At 43.9% G+C, this 23,026-nt stretch overlaps 1 protein-coding gene across 1 annotated transcript in view; it reads right to left on the bottom strand.

The window, feature by feature from the left end:
- The window catches only part of ADGRB1 (adhesion G protein-coupled receptor B1), a 236,052-nt gene that overhangs the window by 146,577 nt on the left and 66,449 nt on the right, over positions 1 to 23,026 (bottom strand). The window contains exons 3-7 of the mRNA XM_063299720.1: positions 16,025 to 16,132; positions 13,644 to 13,808; positions 11,413 to 11,575; positions 6,590 to 6,765; positions 1,601 to 1,765 (exon numbers count right to left, since the gene is read on the bottom strand). Of these exons, the coding sequence (XP_063155790.1) occupies positions 1,601 to 1,765; positions 6,590 to 6,765; positions 11,413 to 11,575; positions 13,644 to 13,808; positions 16,025 to 16,132 (777 nt within the window). The remainder of the gene's footprint in view (positions 1 to 1,600; positions 1,766 to 6,589; positions 6,766 to 11,412; positions 11,576 to 13,643; positions 13,809 to 16,024; positions 16,133 to 23,026) is intronic.

The raw sequence follows: 23,026 nt of genomic DNA, 5'->3' as shown, positions 1-23,026 counted from the left end.
CAGTGCAGACATTTTTTAGCATTACTTATTACACCCATGCCCAGAGAGCTGCACTGGCTGTCAGGGAGGCCCCAATTGCAAGCCAAGATGCTGGTTATTAAAGTCCTCCTTGGCCTAAGGCAGATGACTTGCAGGACCGCCTCTCTCCTTGTTTCTGCTTGCCCCACCAGATCTAGCAAGGGAAACCTGTTACAGCTCCCTTCCATCAAGCAATGTTGCTGGACCCAGGAGTTGCGCCTTCTCCATGGCAGTGTCTGCCCTTTGGAACAACATCTCCCTGGAGATCAGGATGACCCCAACCCTGTTAGCCTTTTGCAAGGTGTTGGAGACCTGGCTGTTTCCCAAAGCATTTGGGCCAGGAGGTTAGGCAAGCTCTGCTAGTTAATGGTACTCTTCTTAATTGGTTGGGATTATAGTTTTGACCAGGTCCATTTCTTTTTACACTGGCCTAGAATACACCACATTTTTCAAAGCAATGCATGGGTTGTTTTGGCAAGGAACCTTAAACAATATCCTTTCCAAATAGCAGGGATCTCAAAAAAGTCATTAGTAGTTTGAAAAGAGAGAGAGAGAGAGATCGGTGTGGTGCAGCTAGAATAGGTCTGCATGGCTTCAAGGAAGAGGAATTTAATTTTTCTTCCCAGAAGACTCTAAAATGTATCAGTTAGAGGGTGGTGTCAAAAGGTCAACCTTTAGAATCTAATTATTATTATAAATTCAGGCTCCCCCCCCACTTAGCAGAACTGAGTGTTAAGTATTTCTGTGCAACCCTCCATAATTGGGTTGCTCCACTTTTTGTCTATTTCAGCAATGCAGTTTAAGAAGAACATCTTCCTTGGTGGCTCCTGAAGGTAGAAGGGGCTAATCGGGCCATAAAGTCCATCCTCTGCTCAGTAGAGGACTCTAAATTGAAGCATCGCCACCAGATGGCTGTCCAGCTTCTGCCTGAACACACCCAGTGAAGGGGAGGCCACCACCTCTAACTCATGGACTCCACCGTTGAGTTGCCCTTATTGCAAGAAATATTTTTCCTAATACTTATCCAGATTCTACCTTATCGTAACTTCCACATCCTGAACTCTGAAATGATCCAGAACTGTTAAATAACTGGGAGTAAAAAAAAAATCTCAGAAATCACCAAGAACTTTTCCAGTCCATCCAGGTGTGGGGACCTCACCATGGTTCTTCCAGTCGCTAGTCCTTGAGTGTAAATACTTCCCCCACAACAGCTGGACTAATTAAAAGTGATTTTGCACAGCATGACCCTCTCTCTTCTGTAATTCATGTTCTGCATTCGGAAATTAATCAAATTAATTTCTGAGATGCAGCTGAAATGGCCACAAGTGCAAAATTTTAATAATTAGCCCAAAGGAAGAACTTTTCAGGGAAGTACTGCTGAATTTGTGATACATTGCCTCATCTTGGTCTAGAGAAGTGTTTATCAACTTTGGTGACTTAAACATGTATGGACTTCCACTCCCAGAATCCCAGCTCAACCTGCATGCTGGCAGGGGAATTCTGGGAGTTGAAGTCCACACATCTGAATCCTGACATTATCCCCCATTAGAGATAGATTTGTTGTCTTCTATAAGCCACTTACCTGGACACCTTCGTTCATTGCATTGCTTGTGCTCCTCTTTGGGACCTTGGCATGGATCTCCTCCAAAGAAAGGACCATAGCAGACACGGTCATGTTTTTGGGTTCCACCTCCACAGCTGGCTGTACAGCTTCCCCAGGGACCCCAGACTTGCCATTTTCCATCCACTGTAGCGGAAGGACAAAAATTACAGAAATGTGTTGTAATATTCCCATGGGAAAGGAAGGGAGAAGGAATGCCAGGCCCGCAGTGCAATGCATACAACTGACAATGGTAGGCTGACCATATTTCCTTGAGACAAAAACGGGAGATTGGGATGGCAAAACAGGACGGGGTTAAAAAAGGGACATTGGGATGGCAAAACGGGGCAGGGCTGGGAGACAGGCTGGATCAGTAGGCAGGAACTTCTCCGGTTTTCTCAGGGTGGGAATCTTCAGATTCCTTTGTTTGCGAGAGGCAAGGCTGGGCTGGAGAGTCTAGTGAACAGTTGCCCCCGACAAGCCATTCCTCCTCTGGCCATGCTTTTACGTTCTTTTCTCCCTGCCCTTTCAAGGCAGGAGCCAATTGGCTCGCCCTTTGATCACCGCCTATCAGTCGATCCTGTTTTTTTCTTGTTAGGTTTCCTGCTGGGTTGAGCTCTGTGGCTTTTTTCCTGCCATTTCTGCTGAGCTCCCCCTCCTTCCACTCAAAGTCAGACTGCCTTCTGACAGGTTCGGGGGAACTTTCAAATTTTTAAGTAAGGTTTTTAAGAAAATGGGACAAAATGGACATTTATATTAAAATGACAGGACAGTCTGGAAATGTTGAAAAAATGGGACTGTCCTGTTCAAAACGGGATGTATGGTCAGCCTAGACAATGGGCTTAAAGTCAACATTCCTTTGAGTGGAGCTCAACTCTGGGGACTTCATGGCCACATTCATCTCATGATTTGACACTAGCTTTTTTCAGAATGCTGGTTCAACCTTCCAGTATAGCCTACAGCCCTGGTATTTCCTGGAGATCTCCCATCCAGGTTTTCACCAAGCCTGACCTGCTTAGCTTGTGAGCTCAGACAAGCAGCAACATGCTGCCAGCTAAGTTTGGACCAAGGCTTCTTCTAAGATAATTTTTCTGGAATTAACAATATGTAAAGAGGAAGTCTTAACTTCTTTTCCATGCTTCTCATAACATTGCATACCCCAAAATACAATAGGGTTATGCATGTTATACCTATCATATGAAAAGGGGAGGATAGAAGACTCTAGAAAGGAATGGTCACATAAACCAAAAGTCCGTAACACACACTAAAACTGGTTGCAAAGGTCTCTCCCTCACCTTGTGAGTAGTGAAAATTAGAAGAGCATTTTCATGAATGTCATAATGGTGTTAGGGCTGCAGGAATAGCCTTGAGGAGCCACAAAGAAAAGACCATGGTCAGTTAAAAGAAATCTGAGTCCCAGGTAGAAATGTAGTTTGAGAAAGTATCTCAGGCTTGACCCACCCTAGTTCTCTTGAAGATCAGGAGATGGAAGGGGGAGGCACATTGAGACTTGCAAGACTGATGTCAGCCCTTTCAGGTAGACCAGACCAGGAAACCAATGTTATGAATGTTAATACTACTCTTATTATAAGGTTACAGTAACAGAACCTTGCAAGTCTGAATAAGCTTCCTCCACTCCCTTCATCTCCAAGAGAACCTCCAAGAGGGTCAAGCCTGAGACGCTTTCTCAAATTACATTTCTGCCTCAGAGTCAAATTTCCTTTGCCTGCCCCTTGCTGCAGTTCTTCCTCCTGCTTAAGGTTATTCCTACAGCCCATTACCAATGGAGGGGAAAAACGTTCTCCAGCAATGTCTCAGAGACAATGCTCACCATTTTGTGTGTGATTACCACTAATGTGTTGGCAATCTGGTTCCTGCTTTGCATACCCCACAATCCCCTGGAGCTGGTGCTATTCTCAATTGCAGGAGTCTGTGCATGGGAAAGGGGTGATGAGTGCTACAAAAACAGGTGGGGGGGATGTGGAAAGATTGCTGCAAGGCAACCTTATTTTTCCAGATGGGTGAGAAACAGGAAAAAAAACAGGAAATTTACAGAAATACAAGGTCATGACTGAAGCTTCAGCTCGACTCATGTTTTATAGGGAGTGCTGCTCTCTGTCCTGTTCTGAATCCTCCCAGTTCTAATACGAAGTTTGACATAGATTTCTATAGAAAATGCTATTACATAAAGAGCCACTATGATTTTTTGACAAGCAAACTATTGTTATCTGGGGCGATGAACAACCCTTAAAACTCTCATTAACCTCATTCTGTACTAGGGACACTTGTCTCTTCTTAGGAGAAAATGATCATGGAAATGAGTCATGAGATGAAGTTCTGAATCTATATAGCTTCCTGATTGGGATAGGAAGCTGAAAGAGCTAATGTTGGTTGCTTTCGTTCACATGTGACACCACTGCTCCACGAGCTGCACTGGGTTCCAGTCTGCTTCGGGGTCCAATTCAAGGTGTTGGTTATCACCTTTAAAGCCCTGCATGGCATGGGACCAGGGTACCTGAGGGACCATCTCATCCCCATAACATCAACCCGTCCCACCCAGTCAGGCAGGGAGGGCATGCTATGGACCCCCTCAACAAAGGAATTTCACCTAGCGGGGTCCAGGAGGTGGGCCTTCTCTGCAGCAGTGCCCGCCCTTTGGAACATCTTGCCCCCGGAGGTGAGACGGGTTTCCTCACTCCTGGCCTTCCGGAAGAAACTGAGGACCTGGTTCTGCCGCCTTGCTTGGGAGGGGGAGGGTAACAGCTCCACCTAGGGGTGGCTGGTGCCATAGCACCCCTTACTGATTGGGATTCCATCTCCTCTTGGATTTTATATTTATATTTATTATCTTATTTATGTTTTTAAAGTGTGATTAAGCTTAGATGTTTTTATTATTGCTTTTATTGTAAAAAATAAAAGAGTCCCCCATTGAGGGAGGTGGGCGGTAGTATAAATTTAATGATGATGATGATGATGTTGATGTTGATGATAGGGCTCACCCAAGAGATAAAACAAAATGAAAATGGAATTGGACTGTTCTTGGTTGCATGCACTGTGGGAGACCCAGCCATTGTTTTAACAAGATGCTGAACTCAGATCTTACTCTATAATATGGTTTATCAGCTTGGTCATAGCATGCTGTGCAAGGACAGGAGTTGTTGCAGTGAAACATGTGTGGGTTCTACCACGTTGTGTAAATCCAGGGATTCCTTTAAAGAGTCTTAAGCTTTGTTCCCTCACTGAATACAGGTAGTCCTCGGTTAACAACCATTCGTTTTGCGACAGTTTGGACTTACAACGGTGCTGGAAAAACTGACTTGTGCCCTGTCCTCACACTTACGACCATTGTACAGTCACGTGATCATGATTTGTGTGCTTGACAACCTGTTCACATTTATGGCCATCACAGCTTCTTGTGGTCTTGTGATTGCCATTTTCAACCTCCCTGGCTGGCTCTGGCAAGCAAAATCAATGGGGAAACGCATGATTCACTTAATGATTATGTGGTTCACTTAATGCTCGTGGTGATTTGCTTAACAGCTGCCACAAAAAAGGTTGTAAAATTGGGTTGGATTCACTTAACGACTGCTTCACTGAGCAACCAAAATTCCGGTCCCATGTGTGGCCGTTAAGCGAGGACTGCCTGTATCATTATCTCTAGAGAATCACTGAAATCTCATCACCGGACAAGGCGTCTGACATTCCTACAAGGTGAGAGGCATAATTTCGATGACCAGCCAAATTATTTTGGGGACAACCCAATCTAAACAACAACAATAACAGCACATTAAATGACAAAGACTTCCTTGCCCTTTCATGGCACTCTATACCAGCTTCTTAAAATTATTCTTATTCGACTCAGGGTAGGGTCAGGTCCACGGGATGTTCTTTTGGGGGTCCTGCCCTCAAGCTGTAAAAGGAAACTGAACGGATAAAGACAAGCACTATCCTCAGTAGAAGGCAAGCCGAAGTAGACCTTGGTACGATATAATGACCTGGGATTGGATTCCCCCAATCCCTCCCCTTTCAGATAATAAAACCAAGGCGGGCACCACAGAAAAAATCAAGCCTGAAGGTGCAGGGACTTGCACGTACAAATAAAGGAGCATGGGATTTCTCTTTTACAGAAAATACGTTAGGGGAAAGGGAGATGTCCAGAGCAATTCAGAATGTTTTCCCAAACTTGCTCTGGGATATGGTGTTACTAATCTAGTTTAGACAGCAGGTGGCACTGGACTTAGCTGGATCTGAGCGGGATGGAGAGTTTTCAAAGAAGGCAGTCCTGTTTACATTTGGAAGAGGCAACAGAAATGAATTCTGGTTTCCTGATCACTGAGTCCTCCAAGTCTTCCATGCAATAGGCCACTATCGCTCTCTTCATGTGTCTAACAAGAGCAGAAGGCTAAAGTACACATAAGTCTAATAGGATAGTAATACAGGTAGTCCTTGCTTAACAACCATTTGCTTAGTGACAGTTTGGACTTATGACAGTGCTGGAAGAAACTGCCTTATGACCAGTCCTCACACTTCCAAGCATTGCAGCGTCCCCGCAGTCACATGATCACAATTTGGACGCTTGGCAACCGGGTTCATGTTTATGACCGTTGCAGCATCCCGTGGTCACATGATTGCCATTTTTTACCTTCCTGGCCAGCTTCTAGCAAGCAAAATCGATGGGGAACAGCACGATTCACTTAACAACCACATGGTCTGCATAAAGCCCATGGTGATTTGCTTAATGACAGTCACAAAAAATGTCGTGAAATCGGGTTGGATCCACTTAGCAAAATTCCCATCCCAACTGTGGTCGTTAAGTGAGGACTACCGGTAGTGGCACATTTTGCGTAATCTCCATTGACACGATATCTGGCATCTGTGAATGAACCTTCCATTCCACCTAACCCCATCCCTGATCTTCAGAAGCCTGTTTGGCTACAAATAAGCCTGGGAAGTGTTCTGTACACAACCCACCTGGACATTGTCTAAGGAAGCAATCTCGGGAATCCACCCAGTGCCCCTGGCATTCTGCTCCGCCGTACGAGGGCCCGTTGCACTCCCTTGTCCGCTGCTGGGTGCCATTCGAGCAGGAGGTGGAACAGGAGCTCCAGCTGGACCATGCATTCCAGTTGCCATCCACTGAGTGGCCCAAAGGAAGAAAAGAAAGGAGACAGAATGTGAAAACCATTTTTGCATGGGTTGCGCTGACACATGGCACTCTCTTTCAGTGGGGATTGTGCCAGATACAAAGGTCCAAAATGTTCCCTGCACGAGCCATTCCATGGGATGGCTGTTCTGGGGCGTTCTGTATCTGAAGGGAAATGTGCACTTGTTTTGCTCCGTTCATGAAACAGGGGCTTGGGGTGGTCTGTAAGAGAACTGAAACTCCCATGTGCTTTCTTCAACAAAATGAGACTGGGCAGAAGGGGTTGGTGGGGAGGGGGGAAGAAACCAAGAACATCAGCAGGGAAGGAGAGGCAAGGGAGGGAGGAGCGGGAAGCACTGGCAAGACCGGAGGTTGGAAGGCTGGGAAGATCTGCCAAGTTCTGGCCTCAACTGTGGTGGCATCTAAGGAGAAAGAAGGAACGTGCTGGTAAGGTAAGGGAAAAAGTAGACTGGAGGGGTGCCCCATGCTGAGACATCAGTGGTGGCAGTGGGGGAAAGGGAGGAAAGGCCCTGGGAAGATGGATGGTGGGCAAGCTAGTGAGCTACCCACTGGGAGCTGCAGAATGGAGAACCTGCATCTGCCTTGTCCTGAGCATCCCATCCAGATTTTGCTTTCTCCAGAATCTTGGACAGCTGAAGCGTTCTGTGTTTCAGCTCTGCTGAACTGTAGCTGTTCAGCAGTACCCCAGAACTCATTGGATGGCTCCACGTTTCAGACCCTTTCCCTGTTTCATGAACATCCCTGGGGCTGGGCTATCTTGGCACGATTAAATAAGCTTTGCGGAAGACGACGTGAGCTTCGGATGTATTGACAATTTACACCCAAAATACCAAAGGCAGGGATGAAGAAGGTTTTTTTCCCCCTTTTATTCAGAGGCTTCGTTTGCTTCTTTTTACATTTCATGTCAACTAGGACAGAACCAAATGTAAAAGCAGCTGGGGAGAAAAGTCTTGATTTTCTTTTTACCATTTCTCTCTTCTTGTTTTCTCATTGGCATTTCTCCCTTACCTCTCGATACTGTGCTTTTTTTCAGTACCTCATCTAACAATTATCCATCCATCCATCCATCCATCCATCCATCCATCCATCATCTCTGTCCTTCCTTCCTTCCTTCCTTCCTTCCTTCCTTCCTTCCTTCCTTCCTTCCTTCCTTTCCTTCCTTCAATATCTATTTACAGTATCTACAGTATCTATCATCTACCTACCATCTACCTACCATCTCTCTCTCTCTCCCATCCCATCCCATCCCTCCACATTTCTTCCTTCCATGTGATACTATAATCTGGAATCTTAGGTTGCACTGTAGTAGCCTTCCAGTTAGATGGAGACATTGAGAGATGGAATTCCACATTTGCCCAGCAGAGAAGGGCATTCTTGCCCTCTTTCCAAACATGGAAAATGAATAAATATAAATATTAGCCCATCAAGAGCTAAGTTCTATATATGGGCTTGTTTCAAAAGTTAGATTTGGCAGCTGCGCTCTGAATGTCCCCCTGGGCCAGTGTTTCTCAACTTTGGCAACTTTAAGATATGTGGGCTTCAACTCCCAGAATTCCCCAGCTGGGGAACTCTGGGATTTGAAGTCCACATATCTTAAAGTTGCCAAGGTTGAGAAACACTGCCCTGGACTATAACTTCTGGAAGTTGGGGAGTAGAAAATAGCAAACAATCCAGAAGGGGAGATGCCATTTATCCAGACCATTTCCCCCTAAACTGGTAATACTAGGATTATAAATCCCATCCTGGAATTGTAGAAGTTACAGAGACTTAAAGAAGAAGAGTTTTGTATGGGCACTCTAGTAATTCAAGGAGACAGAAAATAACCATTTGGTGGATTTCTTCAGCAGGTTGCTTCCTAAAACATGCATAAGCAAGAGAGGAAAGCATATTTATGGAATCCTGCAGGGCTGCTTCTGCCTTTCAGCATCAGCTGCCTCAGTTTTGACAAGATGTTTTTCTCTTTGACAGTTTAGCATTACTCTCCTCTGTAAACTGTAAATAAGTTATTAATGACTTGCTTTGCCAGGCTGAATATCATAACATGGCCAGGGGTTCGGGGTGGTGAGCAGACGGAAACTATTTCAAGGCACCAGGATTTAAGCCACCCCACACATTTGCACTGTTGCAAGGTTTCCTTCCTCCCCCCCTCCCCCCTTTTACAACTGACATAGATGGAGTTGGCTGAGATGGCCAAATTGACAGCCTTGATTACACTGGCTAATTTCATGATGAATCGGAAGCCCCTTTTGGCCTTTTTCGTGAAACAGAAAAAAAATGGAATTATGCTGCAAGATTTCAAGCTTCCCAAGAGTCTATCCCACTCAAGCCGAGCTCTGAACACGCCACTCTTTGCACAGCCCAAGGCCCCCCGAGTCTGAAAAATCAACCATCATTTATCATCTAACTGGCAAAGCCTCCTTCTGCAACGTGCAAATTAGGAATGAAATATGAGAAATCCTTATTATAGCAATGTATCTTGAAATGTGTCCTGACATGACGGACTTGATCTAATTATTTCTAGAAAGCTTCAGAACTAGTTACTGTATTGCTAAAACAGGGAGGCCAAGGATCAATTCCCAGCTAATAGATAAAGCTGGAATGATCTGTGGATCTATGAGTCAGGAGATTCTAGAAGACCATTAGATGGCCTCTAGGCTCACAAACCACTGTGGACTAATCCAGACAATGCTGGATCACACAACTCTGTGTAAGCAAAGTTGTCTTGTTCGTTGTCTCGTTATAATGAAGACAGACACATGTATACACACGCACACACAAATCCCTTTAGACCTCTGCTTATACAGTTCAGTGCTGATCTAGTTTTCACCACCAGCTGTCATTCCTAGAAGAAAGTTTTGCCTCTGGATAGTGGGAAAAATGGCCAAATTCCCCATATTCTCCTTTTTTGTCATATTCTCATTACACAATATTAAACAAATGTTTGGCATGGCACAGCTGGGTGCACAAAGTTTAGACGTAGGGTTTAATTTATATCCCAAAGGGGATGCCTGTCATTCACTTGGATTGGAACTGAAGTATTTTTAGGGGATACTCTGGACCCCCACCCCCAACAACGCAGCTTGTCCCAGCAGGAGCCCACTGTACATGGCTGGGATGGGGTGGCGGGGAGACTTATTCCCCTCCAGTCCTCGCTGTGTACTGACCTTTCTTCCAGCACATGCCATCTCTGTTAAATGGCTGGCATTTCTCTCTTTAATTAATATCCGAGGGGGGTGTGATAAAACTCTAAAAGCAGCACCCAGTTGTTTGCCAAGATTTTCATTCGGAAGATCCGGCAGTTTAATTATTGGAGACTCACTGCACCAAATCAAACAGCAATCAGCCGGCCAGAATTTAAGCAGACTTTCTGCTGCAATTAGGTGATATTTTCCCGGCTGCCCCCCCTCCCCTCCCCTCCCCTCCCCTCCCCGCCCTGCTCTTTTCTAAAGAGCCACTCCATCTCTTCTTGTCCAGCTGCAAATAAATGCCGCATTGATCCTGCAACGGTGAGTTGTTATTGTTCGGCGTAATAAAACGGAGGGAATAACTGGGGTGCCATCAAAGCGATGCATCGCTCTCATTGTCGCTATTCTTTTTTCCCCAGCCCCCTTCTCTCCCCCAGTTTGGTGGTCAGTTTTACAGGATATTAACCTCCCCAGAAAATATTAATTAGGCCAGACAGCTTTATTGCCGTTTCTCCCCATCTACGATAAATTAAAATTGCATTCCATTTGTGGCTGTCTCTGTTCATTTTTCCGGATGAAAATGCAGCCATCCCCAAGTGGAGGCGTAATTATCCAAATCAAAATCTTGGAAAAGTTGGATGGATAGATCATGCAACTCAGCAAAACGCTGCCTTCCTTATTTCAAGCTGCAGCCTGCTCTTCCATCCTCAGTCCTCACCTCCAGGAAATTCTAAATCAATCCCAGAATTGTAGGCTGCAATTTTCAGCCTGGTCACGACTGCTGCATCATGATTACTTTTGTGAAGTGTTATTTCTTGGGATCCTGCGTCAGAAGAATGCCACCTCTAATGTTCTTCGTTCAACTATATGTACAATCCCATCAAGACTGCATTGTGGGCTTTGAAGTTTTGATTTTAGGCTTTGACAATTACATTGTTTGTTCCTATAGGAATAATGTTAGCCAAAGTTTAACTAATGGTGAGAGACTAAATTTGGATAATAAGCATTTATATCTGTGTTGGAGACGGTCAGAAGTCGTCTTCTTCTATTTTCCTCCTATTTCTGCACTTCCTTAGTTTTTCTTTTTTCTTTAGTTCTGCGTTCAAGCTTTTCTGTATTACATATTTTGTACTTTAACTTTACTTCTGAAATTTTAACAAAGTTCTTATTAAAAAAGGCTGCATTTTTCTGCAGTATAACTTGCCTTCACTACACGTCATACTTTCTCCAATTTCTCCAGAAATTAAAAATCACAGATTAAAAAAGAAAAAACACCCAATGCATCAGCCCCCCTTTGAAAACAAAAGACGGAATCCAGAGAGATTGGCAGATGAAGAGGACTGTGGATATCTTAGCAAGCATCTGGCTTCACTGCCACCCACTGAGACAGAAACCCAAATTCCCCACTGATCACCGATGGGAAAAGTTTCTTTACCAAGTTACCTGGGCAAAGGGCAATATTGCAGAATTTGGTTTGCTTCTCTGGGCCTTCACAAGGGCTACCACCAAACTGCGGGGGTTTGCATATCCGGGTGCGGTCCCTATATCCCCGTCCACAAGTTGACGAACAGAGACTCCATGGAGACCATTCATCCCAATTGCCATGGACTGTAATGAAAGAAAAAAGCTCAACCCAGGGAAACTTTCTCAACTGTATATTAGCTGCCCCAAGGATAACAGCCTCTTTGTTCTGCATTCAACCTCCCCCATTTATTTTCACCAGATTAAACAGCTGGAGACCAAGTTCTCAGGTCAGCTCAGATCAGCTTGTTGGAATGACAGCATTTGGGGAGGACTTCACAGATCCTCATTAAAATTTGCCACCGAGCTATCCAGAGAAGGACCTTTTGTTGTAAGGTGAAAAAAAGGTTCCATTTCCCAATTATAAAGCCCCTTCTAATTTGCAGTCGCTTCCCAGCAGAAACCCATTTATATTTTTGCTCTTTTCTCACTGCAGGATAAGCAAACTGGTGCACTTGCAGTCCAAGACACTTCTGCGTTATACATACTACTCATATTCACCGTACGTTTTAACAGTAATTTCCGCATTAATTTGCAAGTCTAAGAACTCCCCACATGTATGTTTCAATTCAAATAAAATACTTTTAACTGTAATTTTGGCATTGATTTGCAATTCTAAGAACTCTCAAAAAGCCCTTTTTGATTCAACTAAGTAGCACATTTTCTTTCCAGTTAATATTTAAGTATGTATTTCGATGTGGTTCAGCTACTGAAATTTGTATTAAAACGTTATTAGCATTGTCCCACTGATTTTTTATTTTATGCATGCGATGGTTCTCCTTCCAAAGAACTTAAGATAAGCAATGCCAATTAAAATACAAAATCATCCATTATAAAATATGTAAACATACAAAGTCACAGCAGCAGATATAGTAACGAGAAGACCGTTCTCAGGTGCAGATCTTAAGGAACTGTCTCTTCCTTACACCTCTTTCAGTTTATCAATCCAGATGCAGTTTCAAAGTAGGGGATTTACAAAAAGTTCCATCACAGAACATTTCAAGGTCCAAACAAGCCATTCAGAAGTTCCAGGAATAGTCCAAGTTTGAAATGGGCCCATTCCAAGTAGTTGCAAAACAGGTTCTTTTGTGGCTCAGTCATACCATGAGGGCAGGTTTCAAATACCCCTAGTCAAGATATCCAGGTCTTCCCAAACAGGATCACTTGGATCCAGTGTATTGGTTGTGCCACTCACTTGCCTCTGCAGGTAATCTATTGGTGCACTTCTGTAATGCATTGCACTCTACCTTCCCAATACTTCGGTGCTGAAATTGGGACCTGCTAGACCAGATCATCTGGAAGATGTTAAACTTCAGAAGCCTACTCTAATATATAGTCATAAATTTATCCCAATAGTTCCACAGGATTCCCTCACAGACATGAGTCCAAATGTTGCCACATATTCTTGATGCCATGACCCAAATGACGCCCAGCTTACATTATTTGTATCATTTGCGTAACAACATCACGGCACACACTTGGCATCATTGTGGCTTGTTAAGGATGCGTGTGCTTCTAGAGAAGTGTTCATAAGACCGAACCCCAAGTTTCCATAGATATACTGTATAATCCCAGAGATAAGGATCAATTGGGTCTTCCAGTGATAACTCAGAACAGATGATTACTCAAACATCCCTAATGCAACCATCTTATTAGTCTGCCCTTTTCAACAGCACACTTGGAAGACAACACTGAATTATTTTTACAGCTAAAACATATGCTTGTGGGCGAAATCTCTCAGGTGGGCAGGAACCATGAGGTGGATTTTTTTTCCCCCATTGTGACTTGGACAGGAGTCCAACATCCTTGTAGTCCTTCCAGAAATAACATAAGGTAGGCAAAACTATCCAATGGAAGAGAATCTCTGTAGCTCAGGGTTGAACTATGGAGTCCTTGGTGCTGCCTGAGCTTGGTGGTTGGCTTGCAGACGTTTCATGACCCAACTAGCACTGGTGATGCCACCAAGCTCAGAGAGCACCAAGAACTCCACAGGCAAAACTATTTCAGGTGGATGTTTAGTGTGCATTATTTATACAGATTGCAGAATTCTGCAGTTTCCCATCTGATTGGATTTGAACCCCTTTCAGCAGCAAGCATACACTGCCCAATGACTGGAGGAGAAGGGAGAATGAGGTGTGCGAGTGAAGGTCATCACCTGGACAGACAGCTGAATTGTTGCATTGCCGTTGTTCCCGAAGGGGCCCACTGCATTGGGTGCTGTAGGAATACGACACACAGAACCGAGTCCTAGTCTGCCAGCCCTCCCCACAGGTGGTCGAACAGACGCTCCAGGGCGACCACTCCTCAGCCGCTGGATCACCTGTCAGGGTGCAGAACACAGGAAACTGCCTTATCCCGAGACAGACCACCAATCGGTCTGCAATCTTTTGCGCTGGAGAGATGTAGAGATGGATCAAGGGAGATTTGGCATGGTTTCTCCAGGCTGTGCTTTCTCTCAGGGAGCCCAAGTCTGTTCTCTGACCTCAAGTGGGACAATGGGAACATGGAACATGTCCTTCTCTGAGATGCCAAGATGAAAGCTAGGCAATTATACAAGCTATATAAATAATGCAGGTATGAAATGGGGATTTATTAAGCAAGGATTACATACAGTGTTCTGCACGTCATGGGAATTTCCCCAAGGGCCACTGAGCATGTCCAAAGAAAGAGAGGAACTTCCACAGTTTTCCATCCCACTCCTGGCTGATTTTGCTTGCTTTTGGTGCAATGAATTGCTGATCCCAAGTTTTCAGAGACTTGAACTGTAAAAAGAACTTTATCTTTCCATTCATTGTAATTAAATGTAGCATGGATTATGTGGTGCCAAAAAGCCACTTTCTACTTTGTGTTTAACCTACTGAACTCCCCACTGACTGCATTCACACAGCATGCTTGATTCACTTCCTGAATTCACCCATTTTGGGGGTCACCATAGCACATGAAGCCACAGATTAAACAAACAGCAACCCCCACCCCCGCCCCTGCAAGTTTTCAACTAACTAAGCTTAGCATGATGGGTGGCTGCATCCCAAGGTTGAAACAAAGGAATATTTGTGCATGGGGTTAAGGTAGTCATCAGGTCCTTAACTGGGTTAATTAAATGCGCTAATAGGCTAGGTGTACCATATCTGAGCTGCAAAGCTCTGCAGCATTACTAGATGGCAGCAAAGAGACTTTTCTTCATCTTTTTGCTGTCCTCTAATGGCCATCCAGAGTACTGCAGCTCAGATATGTCTATCCAGGTAATCTTTCCCTATATATCTCAGGAATGGAGAAGGCATTGTCCCCCAGATGTAGCTGGACTATGGTTCCCATCAACTCTCACCATTGGCCATGTGGGGTGGTGCTAATGGGCATTCTGCCATTGTTCTTGTTGTTGTTGTTATTACACAGTCTAACAGATAGTTCTGCCTGGATTTGGTACTTTTGACGATCAAACCCTTCCCAAGGGTCTAAGATAGTTACAAATATTGTCATAATATATGTGCTGTTCTGAGTAATAATTTTTTTTTGTAATTTATGAGTCGAGATCCTGTCCATTCCTATTGGGTCCAGGTGCTTTTCTAGATCTTTGGGGATGTTACCAAGTGCACCAGCCACTCTTGGCCCTACTATGCCTTTCTTTTTCCACATTTGCCCTATCTGTCATGAGTAAGGATGGCGAGCAGGGGGCTCTCACCCAGACTGTCAAGCGCATGCGTAGCACTGAGGAACTGTTCAGCCATTCAAAGAGACACAGATCGGGACCGCCTTAACCTTTGGGGTTTATATGGCTGGGTTTTCCCACACTTTCTCAGTTTGTTAGGATTCTTGTTAAGTACTACTAATAAATATTAGAGACCAAGTCCTCGCCTCAGTGTGTTTCCTGGTAATCAGGACACTATCTCTGTTTAAAGGTCTTTATATCTCCCCATTTTTTCTAGTTCTTTCTCACTGACCGTTCTGTCTCCACCTACTGCAGTGTCAGTAATTCATACTAGTTTCTTTGTAACTACAGTCATGTCTGGCTTATTGTGGGCTGAGTGTTTATCAGATTGTATGATTATGATTATGATTCAATGATAACCATTGGGGCACAGGTCCCCTAACATGCAGTATGCAGTATAGGCCTCCTGGTGTCAGTGATTGCCTGTCAGATCCAATCTATATAGCCAATTGTCAAGATGGGAAGCCTCATAGGGGCTAACCCTAACCCATCATAGCATCATTCACCCAAGTGCAAAGCGTGGTTCGTTTCAGTACTCTGGGATACTTCCTGTGCTATTCATACCCAACTTGTTTGCTTAAAATATGGGTCCAAGTCTTGAGCAAATCCCCCCAAATGGGTGAATTTTATGAGCAGGTTAAGGATGTTGGGCTAAGGCAGTCCAATGATGTCTTAGAAGTGAATATCTGCAGGCCAATGATCTATCCCCCAATTTTTTTCTTTAAAAAAAGCTAATCTCTTTTTTGCTTTTTGTGTTTTCTGCACTAAGGAGAATAAAACAGCCCTTGGTCTCTTACATTGCCTTCCGATCTAACCTTCAGGCTACGTACCTATCTGAGGTGCAGGATAGCCATATTGCTGGAAGTCTTCCGCATCATCTCTTTTCCGATTATCTGTAGACCGTAGAGACTGACTCCGGGAGTTATAGTGTCCATTAGCTAGAAGAAGAAGAAGAAAGAACCCAGATGAACACACCTGCAAAGTCTTCTTCTCCAAACTTTTGCTTGAAGGCAGAACAAGAAAAACAACAACAACGCCTACTAGAAGACTGGCCCTATTTCTCAAGGTGAGGCTGAATCTAAGGTTTGCACCAACTTCTAAAGGAAGATCAGATGCAAACAATAAAGCCTTCTGTTACCGTAGCCAAATCTCCATGTTAAAGAGAAATTATTGAGGAGGAAATGCCTACTTTTCTTTTCAGGTAAATGCCGCGAGAAAGCAAGACTGAAAGAGTCCACATCATGCTGACTTTAAGAAAATGGAAGAGTAGATACTTCACATGAGAATCGGTAATGAAGATGTTGAAATGGTGGATGGCTTCTGCTTTTTAGGAGCAACCATCAACAGTAAAGGAAGAAGCAGTCAAGAAATGTGCTGCAGACCAGCACTTGGTAGAGCAGCCATGAAGGCCTTGGAAAAGATATTCTGATGCCGTGATGCACCTACACCTACAAAGATCAGAAGCACACAAGCCATGGTATTCCCTGTGACATTCCATGGAAGCAAAAGTTGGACTTTGAAGAAGCAGGATAGGAAGAGCATTGATGCCGTTGAACTTTGGTGTTGGAGAAGACTCCTGAGAATACCATGGACAGTCAAGAAAATGAACCAATGGATCATCAGACAAATCAACCCAGTGGTCTCACTTGGGGCACAAATGACCAGGCTGAAATTATCCTACTTTGGGTACATTAAGTGAAGACCCAGCTCTCCGGAGAAGGCTCTGATGCTGGGAAATGAGGAAGGAAAGAGAAGAAGAGGACAATCAGGAGCAAGGTGGATGGACTCAGTTACAGTGGCCATGGGGGCACCATTGGAACACCTGAAAGACCAGTTATGGAGAAAATCTATGTGGTTGCTAAGAGTCAACAATGACATGATGGCACACAGTCCATCAAAATATTTCACGTTATTGAATATCTGCTTGATGCTCTGCTATTGCTATTTAATTTATTTTTCATTTATTTTACTTATTTTTACATTATTTATAGCCTGCCCCAGTCCTAACTGACACTGAGCAAGGTACAACAAAGGTTTTTTTTTAAAAAAACACATCAATAACATATAGAAATAATAGAAATCAACAATCAAATACATCAGTGGGGCCACTGACTTAACCCAATACATCTCCTGCAACAATGCCAATTTGGTCTGTTTTTGAAATACTTGTAGAGTATCTTTAGAGCAAACTTGGCTTCCCAACAAGGATTGAAGGTGGAAATCCAGCCTTTGGGATGAGATGGATACATCATCCACCCAAAGATTTTCTGTAGGCTTCTTAATCTGCTTCCCAGGGTTTCTTGCCTTTTAAAGTGCTGCACACATTTGCACGTGCAACATTTTCAGCTCCAGAAAAGTAGTTGCTAGTGACCCCCTTGGATGACACTTCAGCATCCCCAAGGGATGTTAGGGAAAATCGGGAGGGGGGGGTATTTTTCCATACACTTCCAGGGAAAGGCATGATACTCTCTTCTTGCTTTTAAGGAGAGGTTGCATCTCTGCCAACTAAACATAAAGAGAAGCTCTTTTTTTTAAGGGAATCAAACTGGAGACCACCAGAGAACATTCCCTGCGTTACTCCTGCAACCTCTAAGCATTCATAGAGTGCATCTCATTCCAAGAAGGGCAGTAATCTCAGCAATATCTGAGAACAAAACCTAACAGCCATGCAGCTGCTACTAAAATATAGTAAAATATAATCTTAGGATACTTGGATACTAAAGTAGGATCTTCTTCAGCATTTCTCAGCTGCTGAAGAGGAAGACAGGGACAAAGAGCAAGGATGCTAGCAATTAATTCCTAATGCATTTGATTTTTATGAGTAGCATTTTTTTTTCTTTCAAAATTAATGCAACCTATCATTAAACAGAAGGCCTCAAACTGGAACAATTGCTCCAATGCAGCATGAAAATATTGCCAAAGACAGCATCAAAATAAACAATTTAGATACCATTATATAATTAAGACAACCACAACCCTGCGCCAAACATTTTGTTTGTTTTCCGGATTTAAAACGTTGTCATAAATAATCTATGCAGCTGAGGTGCAGATCTTCCTAATGATAATGAAAGTTCCCAAGTGAAACATTCAGAAATATTTATTTTGTTCCTCTTCTGCTCCAAATGTGTCTTTTTATTTCTTCTAAAGAAAGCCAGCCACTTCTGTAATTCAAAATTTCAGGATTCAAATTGGTTTATGAAAAAGCCTTCTTCCCATGGGACCCAGACGCCCACCTGTGTCTTCTATACCTCTGTTACCTTTGATCCGAAGGTCTTCAAGTTGGTGCTGTTTTCAAGCCTGCTAAATCTGCTTTCCCAAAAGGGAAAACAGACTGCAAGCATTATATTTTTTTATTTCAAATCCATTGTCTGCCTTCAGACGGGGGGCATGATGTGTTTGTGAACTTGATCAGGTCTGTTTTGTTTGTTTCTGGAACTTGTAGTGAAAGGAATTTGGGGGTCACACTTCCTTCCAATGATCCGGAGAGAAATTTAGCAAGTTCTTTTCTTCCCCAGCCTGTCTGTGCAGAGTCTGTCCCAACTGGTCCCCTCACTTGACACTGAAGTTCCACCTGATGACATTCTCTTAATGACCAATGTTGGCTTCTAACGAGTCACACAATTGCTTTCCATTCCCTTGCCAACTTCTCAGATCTCAGCTGTCAACCTCTGGCTAATTAAAGCTGATGGGCAAAAGAGCTGAATTTCAAGGTCTGTTCTTGCAACAGCTACAGAAATCATAGAGAGGGGTGATTGACAACCTCCCTCCTTGAAACCAATCTAGATCCCATTGGTTAATGGCTTTACATTGGGAGACTTCAGTGAATCTAGGCATTTCCAGGACCGTCTAATCATGCTCTATTTCATTTTATTTATTTTCAATTTCTAGGATGGTCATTGGCCTTCAACAACTTCCTAACAGATGTGGTACAAGAATATGACATGAACTCCTGTCCTCCTCAGAGGTCATGTTAGATGCATGGCAGCAAGGAAGAGGTCCTCCTTCTTCATAGGATGCCCATCTCAAACACACCTACTTGGCCTTCACATTGATGTCTTTTCAACTTATCTTTTCTGGAACTTCTATATTTTAGTTTTAATTATCAGTCTTAGGTATCCGCAGCATGCTGGAAAATTGGTGTAAATCTTGTAACTTTTCTGTGCTCCCTATTAATGGCATTGTATTATACTTAATGCTTCTTAATTACCCTTGTGATCTATCCATGCAGGGAGATCCACAGCATATGGTCAAAAAAGTCAAGATGGTGGCTGTGATGGTGCAATTGAAGCTGTGCCTGTTTTTTTTATATGGATTGCACATAAAAGACAGGTGGAACTTCGATCACATCATCTCAGCCATCCTCTTGACTTCTTGTCACCACACCCTGAGGTGTTTCGCCACTGCATCTGCAGAATTTCCATTATGTTTATTATTTTTGTTTGTTTGTTTTAAATGTACGTTGCCCTTCAAGACCAAGTTGTCCCAGGCAGCTTACAACACATTTCGCTTTCCCTTCCTCACTTGCATCTCAGTACATTGCACAAGCAATCAAAGCAGCACTGTGTGGAAATTTATTAAGGATTTGGCGAATAAAAATGCCTTGGCCTTTTCTCTCTTGGGAAGCATCTGTCTCTTGGGAAGGAAATTCAGAGTTGTGTTGAGAAAGATACAAGAGTGAACTGAAAGTAAAACTAACCAACTAACTACGGTAGTCAAAAAAGTCTCCCCCCCACCCCTGAAATCTCTACCACATGAGAATGTGCAGATGAAACGATAGATCAGAATTAGTTTCAGCTTTGAAATGCCTCCTCTGGCTTTATGCCTGCCAACTCTTCTTAGTGCTGGTGGTACTATCTGAATTGGACTAACCCATCCTTTCTAAAAATGGTTGTATTATATTACAGTAACACCAAAACTGTATACATATAAACAATGTGATATATTAAAACTAGAGGAGGAGGAGAAGGAGAAGGGTTGGTGGTGGTGGTGGAGGAGAAGGAGAAGGAGAAGGAGAAGTGGTGGTGGTGGTGGTAGTGGTGGAGGAGAAGGAGAAGGAGAAGGAGAAGCGATGGTGGTGGTGGTGGTGGAGGAGAAGGAGAAGGAGAAGCGATGGTGGTGGTAGTGGTGGAGGAGAAGGAGAAGGAGAAGGAGAAGTGGTGGTGGTGGTGGTGGTAGTGGTGGAGGAGGAGGAGAAGGAGAAGCGATGGTGGTGGTAGTGGTGGAGGAGAAGGAGAAGGAGAAGGAGAAGTGGTGGTGGTGGTGGTGGTAGTGGTAGAGGAGAAGGAGAAGGAGAAGGAGAAGCGATGGTGGTGGTAGTGGTGGAGGAGAAGGAGAAGGAGAAGTGGTGGTGGTGGTGGTGGTAGTGGTGGAGGAGAAGGAGAAGGAGAAGGAGAAGCGATGGTGGTGGTAGTGGTGGAGGAGAAGGAGAAGGAGAAGTGGTGGTGGTGGTAGTGGTGGAGGAGAAGGAGAAGGAGAAGGAGACGTGGTGGTGGTGGTAGTGGTGGAGGAGAAGGAGAAGGAGAAGGAGAAGTGGTGGTGGTGGTAGTGGTGGAGGAGAAGGAGAAGGAGAAGGAGAAGCGATGGTGGTGGTAGTGGTGGAGGAGAAGGAGAAGGAGAAGTGGTGGTGGTGGTGGTGGTAGTGGTGGAGGAGAAGGAGAAGGAGAAGGAGAAGGAGGAGGAGAAGCGATGGTGGTGGTAGTGGTGGAGGAGAAGGAGAAGGAGTGGGAAAGCACCTAAAAAAAACATTCTAAATCAAACTCCAAAATCTTGGCTCAATTGTTCAAAATCATCTTCTTTGTCCCTTTGTTGGAAATAGGGAAGGGTGGGGGGAGAGACTCTTCAAATGTTGATATGCAACTCAAAAGAACCATCCATAGCTGCAAATTAGATACAAATGGAACCTTCCAGTGTTGTCCAATAATTATTTTGGCCATCCCTCTGCACAAGGGATCCTACTGACTAGACCTGAATAAGTTTCAAAAGGAAATGGAGCTACACAAGGCTATTTTATGCATCACATACAGAAGACTCTAACCATAATAATTAACAAAGGACAGGTAAGCATGAAGGTAGGTCAAAATAAAGTTGGAAGCCAAAAACTTTCTAACACTCCATCAATGCATGACACTTTGGCCTGTGTCCATTGCTTATTTCCAGTAATTTAGGTGTTTTCCTAAATTGTCCAAAAACTTTACCCTTTCCTCATAGGGAAGGTGCTTCAGTGTAGAAATGTGGGAGAATCCTAATCAGCAATTCTTCTGAGCAGGATTTATCTAACTTTTCTAAGCTCTTAATAAATGGAATACAAAGAATGGACCAATCTGAAGATGGGAAAATTAGAAGATCACTGCTGAGCGCATTGAAAGGACTACATAAAGAGCCATATTCACCATTCTTGTTGCCCAGCTTGTAGCAAATGCCTGATCAACCACAACAATTTTTCTAATGAAAGATCATGTGCTAGCAAATACATTTGTTGTTTATTCGTTCAGTCGCTTCCGACTCTTCGTGACTTCATAGACCAGCCCACGCCAGAGTTTCCTGTCAGTCGTCAACACCCCCAGCTCCCCCAGGGACAAGTGCGTCACCTCTAGAATATCATCCATCCACCTTGCCCTGGGTCGGCCCCTCTTCCTTTTGCCCTCCACTCTCCCCAGCATCAGCATCTTCTCCACAGTGTCCTGCCTTCTCATTAGGTGGCCAAAGTATTTCAGGTTTGCCTTTAATATCATTCCCTCAAGTGAGCAGTCTGGCTTGATTTCCTGGAGGATGGACTGGTTTGATCTTCTGGCAGTCCAAGGCACTCTCAGGATTTTCCTCCAACACCACAGTTCAAAAGCATCGATCTTCCTTCGCTCAGCCTTCCTTATGGTCCAGCTCTCGCAGCCATATGTTACTACGGGGAACACCATTGCTTTAACTATGCGGACCTTTGTTGTCAGTGTGATATCTCTGCTCTTAACTATTTTATCGAGATTGGTCATTGCTCTTCTCCCAAGGATTAAGCGTCTTCTGATTTCCTGACTGCAGTCAGCATCTGCAGTAATCTTTGCACCTAGGAATACAAAGTCTTTCACTGCTTCTACATTTTCTCCCTCTATTTGCCAGTTATCAATCAAGCTGGTTGCCATAATCTTGGTTTTTTTGAGGTTTAGCTGCAAGCCAGCATTTGCACTTTCTTCTTTCACCTTCATCATAAGGCTGCTCAGTTCCTCTTCGCTTTCAGCCATCAAAGCGGTATCATCTGCATATCTGAGATTGTTAATGTTTCTTCCAGCAATTTTAACTCCAGCCTTGGATTCCTCAAGACTAGCATGTCGCATGATGTGTTCTGCGTACAAGTTGAATAGGTAGGGTGAGAGTATACAGCCCTGCCGTACTCCTTTCCCAATCTTAAACCAGTCTGTTGTTCCGTGGTCAGTTCTTACTGTTGCTACTTGGTCGTTATACAGATTCTTCAGGAGGCAGACAAGATGACTTGGTATCCCCATACCACTAAGAACTTGCCACAATTTGTTATGGTCCACACAGTCAAAGGCTTTAGAAGAGTCAATAAAACAGAAATAGATGTTTTTCTGAAACTCCCTGGCCTTTTCCATTATCCAGCGGATATTGGCAATTTGGTCCCTTTTCTAAACCCAGCTTGTACATCTGGCAATTCTCGCTCCATGAATTGCTGAAGTCTACCTTGCAGGATCTTGAGCATTACCTTACTGGCATGTGAAATGAGTGCCACTGTTCGATAGTTTGAACATTCTTTCGTGTTTCCCTTTTTTGGTATGGGGATATAAGTTGATTTTTTCCAGTCTGATGGCCATTCTTGTGTTTTCCAA

The sequence above is a fragment of the Candoia aspera genome, chromosome 3 (genome assembly GCF_035149785.1).
Source record: "Candoia aspera isolate rCanAsp1 chromosome 3, rCanAsp1.hap2, whole genome shotgun sequence".
NCBI classification, from domain to species: domain Eukaryota; kingdom Metazoa; phylum Chordata; class Lepidosauria; order Squamata; family Boidae; genus Candoia; species Candoia aspera.
This window is presented reverse-complemented; position numbering and strand designations above follow the sequence as displayed.